Below are 14,201 nucleotides of genomic sequence, written 5' to 3'. Positions count from 1 at the left end.
TTTAATGCATCGTTTTAATTATATCTCATATTGTGAATACCTTCACAACGAGCTGCCATGGTATTTACACTACCTGGAATAAGTAACGGTTCACCTATAGAGAAGACTATTGTTACTTATTCTCTGCGGATATCACCATCCAACCGGCACCGTTTCAAGGCTTTTTGGCCCCTCTTCGGTGGGTAGGAACACTGTTGTTGAAATAGTGACGCAATGAGTAATAAATTTCGAAAAAACGAGCGAGAAAGATATGAGATAAGGCTGTTGTTGGAGTAACAAGTGAATTCCAATTATACATTTAAGTCCTAATCAATGGCAGGCGCATCAAGAAGGCAAAATTATACCATTGGATTTAAGCTAAAAGTAGCACAATATGCCAAAGAACACTAAAATTAATAATACTAAAATAATAACCCTATACCTTTCTTTATTGGCTTTTGGGTTTTATTTTTTATTGAATTTTGAATTTCCATTGTACTAACAATAAATTTTTTTTCAAAAGTTTTTTTCCTTAAATTTACTGTTGCAAAACTAGGGTGCGTCTTCCAACAGCAGAAACTTATAAGCCGACAAATACGGTAATAATAAAGGTAATAGAATTACCTTTATTATTACCGTATTTGTCGGCTTATAAGATGAATAACTCTACAGCCCGTGAGATAAGTTTTCTACAGATAATTCAGTAACCAAGTCAGATAATTTTCCTTCAACGTTGAAAACCCTAAACTTTTATTTCTTTCACCACATACACTGAAAGGAAACAATTCATGGGATACCTGGTTCCTGGGCAACGCGACGCTGTCACCCTTCTCACTAGTTGACGAACCCACCGCTTGACAGGTATATAGGTACACTGCATTCACATAGACGGTAATTCGATGTCAGTATGGATAAACGTCGTGAGTTACCACCTCTATCGCAGAGGTGGTACAGGAATTGCACTGTCCCCTTTCGACAGTGTCAAGAGTGTATGCCTCAACTGGTCGAAAGAATATCGGCACTGGACCTTGGATGATTAGAGACTGGTCTGATGAGTCCCGTTTCCAGTTATTTCGAGTAGACCGGAGGATGCGTATCTGACAGAAACCGCACGAAGCAATCACCCGTCATGTCGACAAGGAACTGTTCAGGCAGGTGGACAGTTGAACACACTCCAGACGGTAATGGTCTGGAGTGTGTTCAACTGGCACACGTTGGGACCTCTGATACGTCTAGTCGCATCTCTGAATGGTCCAGGTTACGATTAATGCCAGATGCCGTCTAGTTTCGATGTAAGGCTGTTCTTGGACCGTATACCAATGGAAACTGTGCTTTAGCATGATGAGTCACGGTACATGGCCTACCACACCGACTGTAGTGTCTGGGTGTGACAGATCTCGGAGAAAGTTATTTGCCCGACTGTCTTTTGGAGGTTTCCTTTTGATTTTCCAGTTTCGAATAAATCGATATTTTGTTTAATTGCTACCAATAAAGCCATGCATGTTCATCCTCAGCTCATCATAGCAATTAATTTCGTGGTAATTTGTCATAACCACAACGTCGGCCAAAATCTAATTACTGTAACCTTGATCACGACAAGGACATAAATTATACTCCTAACAATAGCTCAAGGCTCATCTATTTGAGGTCCACTTGGAAAATCCTCATGATAGCCTATAATCAGTATAAGGAGAAGAATCGTTAAACCAAGCGTTGCAATACATTACATCGAGTCACGCTAATAACAATTTCTGTGTTTGGGGTTATCTGCATTTAGGAATACAGTCCGCTTCAACCTTGATCTCAAATTCCACTGCACATTCGTGGCGTAAATAAGCTTCGGCCGAATCACCGGATAATAATTAATATTCATTAATGATTATTAGCTGTGGATCGCTGTACCAATTCCCAGATGGAAGGTAAATAATCCGGTTCTTCTCGTATGTCACTTTGGCACCAATACAGCGTGTCGAATTTCAGAGGGCAGCGCGAAAGCGATAATTGGTGGTTGTAAAATGAAAATTGAATTATGCCAATGAGAATTAACAGTTAACATTAATCAGCTGTGCTCTAAATATGCTGTGTTCTTCTGTTAGGATTATATAAAAAAAGATTAAATAAATTCAAAACAGAGAACATTGAATGATCTCTGTTTAACTTTAAGATGCTTATTTTTCATTGGCTAGTAAAGCCGTCAATCAAATACGTTTACATCTCATTTGTTGGTTATGAGATTGACGAGACACAATAATCATATATGATTTATCATCTGGTATGGCAAAGAAGTCTGGTAAAATTTTAACCCTTTTTTCATTAATACCAGATGTTACCTTTAACACCGAAAGGGATGTTAAGAAATGATTCAGCCCTTGTTTTTACTCTACGTTCTTAATCATTGGTCACGGATCCCTAAATTCAAAATTATTTCAATTCGGCCTTATCAACTTACATCTTTGTTCTTGCCGGTTCAAGGAAACTTGGGCTCACGTTATCGCTCGTTGCTTCAACTACAATGACTAAAGATCATCAATAAAATCTTATCATAATAATTTTGCTGAAGGAAACGAAGCTATTCTCGTGGCAAATGAAGAGTTCTTTCAGGCATTCCAAAGATTAGCTGCTTCTTCTTCAAATGTCGGACCTCTGGAAAATACACTTACGTCATCTACAGTTATCTCTTAAATACCCACCAGTACTTTATGTGTATGTTAACTGTTCCACAGGCTTCTAGCAAGTGTAGAAACATATCCATGCGTATGCTAAAATGTAGAATTCCCACTGATTTGGAAATGTATCCTCAACTTCAAACTATGGAAGAAAACTCATGCTGATACTTCTTTTAGGCTCTTGGATTCTACTAAAACTATTATTTACGTATTCCGCATACCTATCACTGTTACTATAATTATAAAATACTTACCTGGCAGGACGTACCTAGATAGAATACTTGTTGTGATATTTCTTTTTTCCCAGAACAATTGATTTCAATGTGGCTTTAATTGGGATGATTTACGATAGGACACACCTGATTGGGCTTTACTGGCTGCACTTAACTGGCGATACGGACTTGCATTGTCCTTCCATGTACCGGAGATTTTATTTTCTGTTTCTACACAGCCCCTTAAGGGGGCAGAAATTGTGGCCTCAAGAGGCGAACTCTTTTGCTTGTACCAGGATTTGGGACTCTTGTGGTACGGAATTGCTCGCACTCACTGGTTTCTCCCTGTGAGTGTATGATTATTGTTTTTATTTTATTATTTTATTCTTATATATTTTTTTTATTTATTTTACTAATTTATTTATTTAATTCTTTTTCCTATTGGACCTCGATGGCACAGGAATGCTGGTGCCCAAGGACTTTCAAAACTGCCTGTGAGTTTTTCTTTTTCTTTTTTTGCTGGCTGGATTTTGCTGGTGTCTGGGTTTGGGTTCCTCAGGTACGGTACAGGAGTGTGGCATCCACTAGTCTTGCACACCACCAGTGGCCTTATGGGTGGTAGTGTACCTTTTGGTACACCACCATACCAAATTTTGTCCCATTTCATCGCAAGAGGTTGTAGGTTTTTTTCAGCACATCAGCAACTTAGGCCATATTACACCTCATGTAATATTTCTGTAAATTGTGTGTGTTCTGTGGTCGAATAACCCGAGTTTCTGGGAGAAAAGACACGCTATGCTCGCCCGAGACCGACTAACCCAGCCATATTGTGGAAGAGGCCCTTAAAAATTCCTCTCGACATTGACAGGATTCAAACTCAGGTCTTTTCCACATGGTGTGGGGAGGACGGTGCTTCTGCCAACTATCCAAGAGGGGCAGACGAATGGGTTTGAGTGCCTGTAGAACCTGCTGCCCGAATGCATCGCACTAACAATGAAAAAATGTCATTGTAGGGCCACCCGGAATGTCAATTCATCTGCCAAAGTGAATTATGTATTATATTCGTGATTGGCGTGTATTCTCTGGTAGATTTGCCTGGTTTCCTGAACGAACAATCCAAGTTTCCGGAGGGGACCTTGCCATTTACTTCTGAAACCGACTAATTCAGTCATGGAGTGAAAAAAAAAAAAAACCTATGAAAGTTCTTCGCTTCATTGACAGGATTCGGATCCATATCTTTTCCATCCGGTGTGGTAAGGACGGTGACAATGCCACTGTGCTACCTGCGCGGACCGCACTAACAATGAAGTCCTTAGATGGTGATGTTTTAATGCGAGCTTGTTTCTCATGGTATGGACTAGAATCTTCGGTGGTTGTGAGGAGGATCACCAACGCCGACCTTAATGTTTTGGGCAATTTCATATTCCCTGTGATTTAACAGCTCTTGATACACACCTGTGTTTGTTTCAATAGGATAATGCCCATTGCCATACCACCGGTGCTGTTCAAGAATGGTTCGACAAGAAATGTAGGAATGGCCGTGAAGAGCCCAGATTTGAATTCTATGGAACACATATGTGGCCAACTGGACGCTGTTCTGCAGGAGGAATGAAAGACTATATTCGCTGCCATTTATTGTTCGTTGGCGAAAAGTCTACTCAGGAGAGTGAAGTGTATCATAGCGGCAAAAAAACTTGCATGAAGCTTCTAACGTTACAATATGGTTACATATATTTAACCAAGCATATCTTTTATCAACTGTATCCAGACTGAGAATTTTCTGTTGCTTTCTGCTCGCTCTCGGCTGCTCTAAAGTGATGTCAAACTGATCAGTGGCTCACGCAAGCGCTGTATGCCTTGGTACGTGCAATCGTTATGACCATCCACATAGCTGTAATTTGCACGAGCAGTTTGCTGAATAACAGATGGCACTTAAAGCGTGAAGTTCAAAGTTATTAAATGGCTAAAGATTTGGTCTTAGATAAATGATATGGTGCCTGCAGGACTGTCTTGTCTTTTCATCTTTGCGCCAGCCCGATAATGAGCATGGTAACTCATATTAAACAACTTTTACAACTGTTTGAGTGAGCATTGTCATTTAAAAAGGCACTAGTAGTCTCAAGTGGAGTAAAAAAGAATTGACCACTTAAATTTGTCTTAAAATGTGTACTTTACATTTTTTTAAACACTTACGTGTTTATTTTTTTTGGTATGTTTTCTTTTGATTAATGCAATCGATAATGTAAACAATTTAATTGTTATTTACCAATTTATGTTATAAAATATTACTCTTTTCTTTCTTTTAATAGCATATATAAAACTGTTATTTTCAAAATAACGACCAAGACAAAAATAACAATACTCTTTTATCTTTTTTAAAATCTCCAATGATTTCCATTTATTCTTGGAGAAAAAAATAATTTTACATGATCATAGGATAAATTATGAAATCCAGAGTTCATCGAAGATATACGTATTTCGAACATTATACAAGCGAGTAAAAGAACTGTTAAAATCTTTGATGTAAATGAAGTTATGGCTATATCTCGCCTTTTAGTTCATACAAACCCTGGATTTTATTAAATTAAAATCTCTTCCAGAAAACCAAAGCTTAAGACAAAGTACAGCTGTGCCGTTTTTGTTCCACACTGTGCTTTATCTTCGAGTACGCGGGATATAATGGAAAAGACCGTCTCCTCTTTTTCACAGCAGGACTTAAAGCGTAACAAATATGGGCTTGAGCCAAGACTTCCTTGAAAACACTTATAATATTGTAGCCAGTTTTTGCAGAAGCTTCAATGTAGCCACTTTCCCAGTCTATGGTTACAACAGTTTCTGAGATCTCTCTTCTTATCTTTCTTAGCTCTTCCAGGTCGGATTTATTAGCCACTACAACTATAGGAGCACCACCGGGTCGTATTTGGAGTATCAAATCCCTGAGTCTGCTCACTTCTTCAAATGATTCTGCGCAGTCAACTGAAAAGACGAGGATGAAAGCATCAGCAGTAGTTACAGCTAGACGTCTCATGGCAGGAAATTCGTAGGTCCCACTTGTATCCAGGATATCTAAAGTAAGGGAAGCACCACCCACTTCGTATTCACTGCGATAGAGTTCTTCGACTGTCGCACAATGGTCGATAGGAAAGCTATCGTAGAGAAATTGGTGGACAATCGCTGTCTTGCCTACTCCACTGGATCCCATGATGACAACGCGTGGATGGTCGTTAACTTTTTGGGAGTCAGAATCCGCAGCAGAGGAAGCACTAAGGATGGATTTGTTGCAGAGACTTGGCATTTTACTAACGGATGTAAGCAACTGGCCTATAAAAGAAATAAAGAACGCATATTTATGTGAAATAAATAAGAGGAGAAAAAATATATATAAATACATCGCAGTGGGAGATGTATAGAAGAGAGATTACCGAAAAAATAAAAGGCTTAGTTTTGAAAGTTAATTTTCTGCATGTACAATAATATATTTTATTGTGTTCAATAATATGGCCGTCCTACCAAGACACTCTAAATGTTTCCGATGCATTTAAGCCCCATCTGACACAATAACGAATCACATATCGCTGTTCAATCCGTATGTCCGACATGACGCTTGCTTCAAAACGATCGTCAGTGACACGCAGCTAAAAAAACTGTTCGCGCAACACTATCTCGACAAGTAATGTGCACACCGAGTCTGCTCATAAAATCTTGCACCAGTCCACGAATTAAATGATCACCCCTCGTATATAATAGCGTCGCACTTTCCTAATAAAAAAAAAATTGTAATGCACGTGTTCCCACGTGCATTCAAATATCGGGAACGGTTCTCATTCTAAGTTTCCCAACAGGAAGTTATTTCCCCAGAACCTCAATACTTATGCAACGCAACGGACACCCGACTCCACTCGAAAATTAAATTATTCTTCCAGTTCTACTGAAAACAATAGGAAGATGGCAAGTCTTCCCACATTGGCGTTGCCATAGTAACTAAATAACCTTTTCTTGCTCCGAAGAGATGTCTGCGAAGTAGAAAGAAAATCTGGAGGAACTAGAATCCATAACCTTGGCCTTTCGCAGAGATTTCATCATCTCCTGTATTTATTTCGCCCTACAGCTATCATATGGTTAGATGCTCTGAAGACGAAAGGTTATTGCCTTCTGGTAAGGTATCCAAGTTTCAAGGTAAAGCGAATGCTAAACCAGCTATTAAATTCACGTTGGAAATATGTATATAAATAAAATGATTGAGCTGGCTTTATTGCAGCCTAAGAACAGCTCTGTGTTCCAAGATTTTCTGGCGAATACCTCTTATTGGTAGCGAATGGATAACGGGCCATATCAAGTGACTGTGTGACCTTTAGCATTTGCCAGGGAGAAATCTACCTGTTTCTGTTGGTGGCTAGGAAAGGAGCTGCCCGAAGGGTACAGAGTGGGATCCTCCAGCGAACACTATCCTACAGATCAGGAGCTGAAATATCAATGAGCATATTTACAGTGAGTCTTCTCTCAAAGATTGAACTATGGAGCCTTGGATTTTTAGACATTGTGCCAGGGCTGTGGTACTACTAATAAGGGCATACTATGTTTTTGAAATGCCCACCTCAGCAGTCAGTATTCTGAAGCATAAAATGGTTTGGGTGTTGTGGGGCCGCAGAAGCCCATGTTTCTGTTCCACGTATGACTGCTGAGTGGACAACTGTCTTGATGTACTTCCTCGGGATGCTGTTCCTGACATAGAGGAGGTGATGCTTAGCTTGTCATCTAAGTTTAGCCATTTTCAGAGCATCTAGATGATTATGAAAGGTTAATTTGGGGTCAAAACGACTCCAAGATCAGTGTGAGTGAATACATTAGGTATCCGGGTGACACTGTATAAAAATAGAATCATGGACTTTGGTTGGGTTGAGACATATCCTAACCAAATCATCAAATTGGCATAAATATGCTGAAATATCATCTTCGGTTTGTTAGACAGACTAGCTGTGATAAGATTTATGTCATCAGTAGAGGTAATACGCGTAGTCAGCTTGATATCATCTGCATAGTAAATTATATCTTCTCTCCCATGAAGAAAAGCAGTAAATAATAGGCCCGACAGTACTCCACCCTGTGCAACACCTGTGCTTAATGGCGAATGAAGGTCAGATATCCACTTTAGAAAGAGCGTCCGTTTGTAGAGTAAAGGGAGCAAGAAATATGGAAGTGTCACTGACCTAGAATGGGGAGTGCTGATACGTCAAGTCAAAAGCAGATTTTAGGTCGAGGTAGGTGACAGAAATTTCTACATTATCGTATAATGAATTGAGGATTTTAGTCGGAATTGAGAGAAGGTTGGTCTTAGCTAAACGATTTTGTATTGAATTGTGGATTTTCGTAGACCTGTCTGGCAGAAGCTGTTTAGGTAGAATAGGTAATAGGTTTTCTTAGAACCTTGAAGCACATGAAATGGACCGGTAGTGATTGACATACGATAGAGACGGAATCTTAGGTATGGACTTCACGCTGTACACCTTCGATTCTTGAGGAAAAAAGTTCGGGGGGGGGGGGAGAAGGACTGTGTTCAAGATGTTTGGTAGAGATATTTATTTACTAAGTTCTTCTAAGGTGAAAGGATTTATGCAAATGACTGATTATAAATAGAAGTTATTTCTTCTACTCGTGTGTATTGTGTCTGTAAATTGCGTGTGTTCTCTGGTCGATTTGCCTGCTTTGTTGGACGAAAAATCCAGGGTCCCTGAGAAAAAAACATTGCTGTCTATGCCTGAGACCAACTAACTCAGTCACGGAGTGAAAAAGCCCATAAAAGTTCCTCGCGTCATCGACGGGATTCGAATCCAGCTTTTACCACCCGGTGTGGAGAGGACGGAGATTGTGATATAATAGTATTAGTATTAGCAGTGGCCAAATGGTGCATGGAAGCCTATGGCTTATGCTGCCCCAGCCAAAAAAAAAAAAAAAAAGGAAAGAAAAAGTGCCTCAATCAAGTCTCCTCTCAGAGCCTTAAACACCTCAATCAAATCTCCTCTTAGGCGCCTAGTTTCCAAGCTCTGCAACCCACATATTCGATGTCTTTCCTCATATGGACGCCCTTTCGCCTGTCTCACCAGGCAAGTTACTCGTCTTTGGACCCTTTCAAGAAGCTCGATGTCTTTTTTTTGGGGGGGCGCGGTTTCCATACTTGAACACAGTATTCCAAGAGTGGTCTAACAATGGAACTATGACGTCCTTATCTCTACTAGCAAATGTTCGATAAATAATCAATAGGACACCATGGACCTTCCTTGCAACCAGTCTACAATGCTCGGAGAACTTCATGTGTGACCGTATCGTAATACTCAAGTCCCTTTCTTCGAATACTGACTTTAGTTCAATTCCACCAAGAGTATAATTTAATTTGGGTTTACTGATACCCAGGTGCAATACACTTTGCTGGATTAAAGCATAGCTCCTATTTTTCTGACCATCCCCGAAGTCTATCTAGGTCACTCTGATCAAGCTCTGCTTGGCGGCATATATATATATATATATATATATATGTTTATTTTTTTTTACTTGCGGCCCCAGCCAGCTTCTCTGGCAACCCTGCCACCTGTATAGAATACTATACAAATGCTTTATACACTGCCCTACCATTAATATCCGGACACCTTCTTTTAGACAAAAAAAAAGAGCTTTTATTGTGTCATTTAATATTTTGTGCTGAAACCTTTTGCTTTTATGACGGCCTTCAATCTTTGCGGCATACTCTCAACCAGCTTTTTATAAATGTCAGGTGATATATTCCTCCACTCTGCCTTGAACGCAGCCACCAGTTTGGCCTTGTTCTTTGGGCGATTTCGACGTGCACGTACGCGACGATCCAATACATCCCAAATATGCTCGATAGGGTTCAGATCAGTACTCTGGGCTGGCCAATCCAACTTTTCCACATCCATGTCCACAAACCACTCTGTTACGATCCAAGCAGTATGGCATGGCGCGTTGTCTTGCTGATACAGGTAATGGCCTTCCCCGAAGTATTTCCATAATATTGGAAGCGCGTAATTGTCCAGGATGGCCTGGTATTGCACATCATTCATGGTTTTGTCGATAACGGCTAATGGACCCAAGCCAATGAAAAGAAGCCCCATACCATGACACTGCCTCTACCAAACTTTATTGTTGGGAGGATACAATCAGGAAGGAACTGTTCCCCTGGCATTCGCCACATCCAGGAACGGCCATCAGACTGGTAGAGTGCGAACCTCGACTCGTCTGTCCATAGGATAGTTTTCCACTGCTCTACAGTCCAGGATTCGCGCTCCTTACACCATGTTAATCGGCATTTAGCATTTGTCGAGGTGATCAATTCTGTTGAACTGTTGAGGTAATTCTGAAGAACGTGTCACCTTGCATGCCCACTTTTGCAATTGCCTGTTCGAAGCCCAGTTTGCATTATAGCAGGTTCTGACGTGTTGCAAGCATAGGACCTGTTTCCCCTTCCATGTAGGGGTTTCCGGAATCCGGATATTAATGGTAGGACAGTGTATATATGCATATTTTTTCATGTGTGTGTGTGTGAACACTGGGTTGTTTGAAAAGGAAATTCAAAGTTTTATGTTTAAAACAACTCAACTTTATTCTTATTTTTACATAAATATAAAGTAATAACTTTATTTATCATCAATTTGCTATACATAGAACGAATAATTTGACCAGTTCCAGAGGGTCCATTTTTCGGACCAACTGCAACTGGTCTACTGACCCCAGTTTAGAAAACGCTGTGCTAAGGCATCAGATGGTAACTGAAAGTCAACGACGTTGGTGTCATGGGTCTTCTAGTTCGAGAATCTAGTACTCAGATCAAGCCATTCTGTGGGATTGAAATGAGAGTAAAGCTATTGACTTTTTAAAGTACAGCTGTTTTCCTCTTTGAATAAGAGTCTGGTGAAAGAGATTTTTAATTGCACGGGACTTATATGAATTCAGCTCTGGCTCTGGAACAAGCAATATGGTCATAGATAGCCCCCAATTGTTTTCCATACCTTGTGGAGGTCCTGCTTGTGGTTGAAACAAGTAGTGAGAGAAAGAGACACCATCCTTTTGTTTCTCAGAGATTCGCACAGTTTTCGATGCAGCAAGCGTAGCAACAGAGTTTAGTCAGCGTGTCATCAAGGTGGCTGCCAGGTCAGGATTACAAGTAGAAGAAGCTGTCCCAAGGAAAGACAGATGCAGCAAAGCGGCACTTGTTGATATCTAATAATTTAGGAGAAGTAATTTTCACTCTTTGGACAGCATTCGAGAGATATTATTATCAGAAGCAGGGAATTTTATGACTAGCTAGATTGGCCCATGATTGAAAGGAAAAAAAAACTGTTTGCGAAAACAGTAAACAACGTTCAAATGAAAGAAAAAAATTGTTTGCCAAAAACAATATACAATGGTCAAATGAAAGGAAACAACAGTTTACAGAAAACAATAAACAATGTTCAAATGAAAGGAAAAAACAGTTTACAGAAAACAATAAACAACGAGAAAACAATAAACAATGTTCAAATGAAAGGAAAAAACAGTTTACAGAAAACAATAAACAACGAGAAAACAATAAACAATGTTCAAATGAAAGGAAAAAACAGTTTACAGAAAACAATAAACAACGAGAAAACAATAAACAACGTTCAAATGAAAGAAGAATGATCGAGACGACGCAAAAACAGAAGAAACAACTCTTCCTCCATCTTAAAAGAAAACTTTTGCCTATCACTCCATCACTATATACATAGTATTCTTGTAAATAATAGGAAAGGGTGTTTTAGAGTTCTGAAGACAATTTGCTTGCATTCTTATAAGAACACATCACCATTAAAAAATAAAAAAAAAGAATATAAAATTTTGTACATATATTTAATAACTGATTCACAGAGATTTTTAAATTTGTTAAACGATCGGCTAAAAATCGAAATTTTAAACGTGCGCATGCGCATATATTTCTGTTTATTATTGTGTATGAATAGTTAAAAAAAAAACCAAAAAAACTTAATATCGACAGAACTACTCACAGCACAACAAACAAAAATTATATTATTAATTATATATAATATATATTATGTATATTATATTATATTATATTATATTATATTATAGATTTTAATGCCTTTCGTGTTTTGGATTTTTATAAAAAATTGAACTGAGTTAATTGAATTGAATAAACTCATCGTAATTAATACGCACTTATTTTAAATCATAATTTAATATTAATTATAACTAATTTTTCCAATGTAAATTATAACTTTTTTTTCTTTGTAATTAAGCTGTTACTTTATAGTTAACTGTATCGTAACAATAAACAAGGATAATAAAACTAGTTTATTGACTCGGTCTTGACTTAGGTTTAAAAAACGAAGTCGAAAAGGAAGCAGTAGGGATTCGAACCGAAGCGAGGTGGAAAGATGCAGTAGGGATTCGAACCGAAGACAAACACGAGGTGGAAAGATGAAGTTGTACCCCATACGATATTAAAGTTTCCGGAACTTGTCACCCATGAGTTATGCGGACTGAAAAACACAGAATAACCCCACAGAAAAAAATGTAAAACAGAACTCCCAAAAAGATTATCAGACGGCTGCCAATGCATAGCAATTCTGTACTGGAACTTCATTATCTACGCGATCGACATTCATATAAAATTACTTGTTATATAAAAATAATTTTTGGCTTTCTCTGGCAATGTCTATAACTGCCCCTCATTTTCCAGTTCAACTGTTGCATATTATTTATTATTGTAAATTAGCTAATAATTTATGCAATCATATTCAGGAACGTATCTGCCACTTATTATCACGAAATGAATATATTATATATTTTCTGTTTTCACTAAATTCTGGGTCAGTTTAGGGACCAAGATGGGACTCCAAAATGCATAAGGCACTGTAAGTTTATTAAGATATTTGCACATTCAATAAAAATAATAATAAATGAAATAAAACGAAACTTATATTAGTTACTTTAACGGTTTTTTATTTCTAAAAATCGACAGAATATTTTATTGAACAAATGCAAATGTGGTAGACGCTTACAAATAAAATTTATATGACTACCCTTAAAATTTCTAATGCCCTCCTCAAAAAAAAAAAAAAATCCCTTACCTTTTCATACTGTTCCCTTTATCAAAAAATTCTCCGCATGTCCGATACTTTATTCTAAATATTTTTTTATTTATTTCTTAAAAACGTCTTAAAAACTATAGAGTAAATTATAAAAAGAAATTAATTTTAGAGATTTTTCTGAATATTACTTTTAATTTCTGTATTCAATTTATACACCATGAAGAAATTTCAATATTATTCGCCCGACGTTTACTTTAATACTATTTTTTTTTTTTTTTAATGTTGTGAGAAGTCGTACTAGTTGAAAATAACTGGACACAAATGCTACGTTTGATAATTAGGAATAATTATAATAAAAATAAATTATAATTAGTAAAAAAGGAGAGGAATTTACGAAGCAGATGAGAAGGAATTTACAAAATAGCAAAGTATTACAGTATTTTGAGTTTCGTTATATAAGAGAAGAATAATATTGATTATTTTACGAAAATATAGATTATTTAATAAATCGATACATCATTTCCATCAGCTATTTTGTAATATGCTTCTATAATAACGATTCGTAATATGCTTACCTTGTTTGTAATCCCTTGTTTCTCTTGTGCGGGTTGGCTGGGGAATGTCGGATGTTTGTAGCTGCAGTCATTACTCCTTAGATATGAGCTGCAGAAACTAGGCTGAGACTGCGTTTTATACTTCGTTTCGGTTGTCGCGTGCAGCACCTAGATACTGGTTATGCCCAATGACAGCTCAGTCTTCCAAGTGGTAAAACAAACACGTACTGTACTAACAACACTTCTCTGTAAGCGCATTGTAGGGATGCTCGTGTAGAGAGCAAAACTTGGGAAGATGCTTCACCTCTCATTGGTCAGAAGATTCCAGGGTGCTCCGGTAATAATATTCAAATGATGTCGCGGTGCAGCATGATATGCTCACAGAGCATTTCGAAAGAGCGAAGAGTAAATCCTGCGCTTCAAGCATAGACATCTTGCTGAGACAGATGTGTTTACTAAGCTTCTAAAATGACAACTGCGCCTTCTGCATTTTGGCCATTGACAAAACAAAACATTATTTAATATTAATTAAAAATATATTAAACAAAACAGAAGATTACTAATATTTGCAAATTATTAAACAAAACAAACATTATTGATATTAATTAACAAAAATATTAAACAAAACAGGGCATTATTAATATTAATTAACAAATAATTTTTATTGCTTGTTTATTGTTTATGCTTCACTGCACATATAACATTCACTCA

The 14,201-nt window shown here is 37.8% G+C and overlaps 1 protein-coding gene across 1 annotated transcript; it reads right to left on the bottom strand.

Annotated features, from left to right (window-relative positions):
* Positions 1-5,408: 5,408 nt before the first annotated feature.
* On the bottom strand, positions 5,409-13,853 carry LOC150082192 (ras-related protein Rap1-like). Its single transcript, XM_090380037.1, has 2 exons — positions 13,512-13,853; positions 5,409-6,178 (listed from the first exon to the last, which is right to left on the bottom strand). The coding sequence occupies exon 2, from the start codon at positions 6,150-6,152 to the stop codon at positions 5,469-5,471; it is 684 nt and encodes a 227-aa protein (XP_090236163.1). The 5' UTR covers positions 6,153-6,178; positions 13,512-13,853; the 3' UTR covers positions 5,409-5,468.
* Between the last annotated feature and the right edge of the window lie 348 nt (positions 13,854-14,201).

This window comes from Mastigoproctus giganteus, chromosome 8, assembly GCF_048544385.1.
Source record: "Mastigoproctus giganteus isolate SK-2022 chromosome 8, ASM4854438v1, whole genome shotgun sequence".
In the NCBI taxonomy this organism is placed as follows: Eukaryota; Metazoa; Arthropoda; class Arachnida; order Uropygi; family Thelyphonidae; genus Mastigoproctus; species Mastigoproctus giganteus.
Note: the sequence above shows the minus strand (reverse complement) of the source record. Positions and strands in the feature narration are given on the sequence as shown.

What these genes read in the sequence shown, in the direction of transcription:
- LOC150082192 (XM_090380037.1), bottom strand. Translation starts at nt 6,152, where the DNA reads ATGCCAAGTCTCTGCAACAAATCCATCCTTAGTGCTTCCTCTGCTGCG.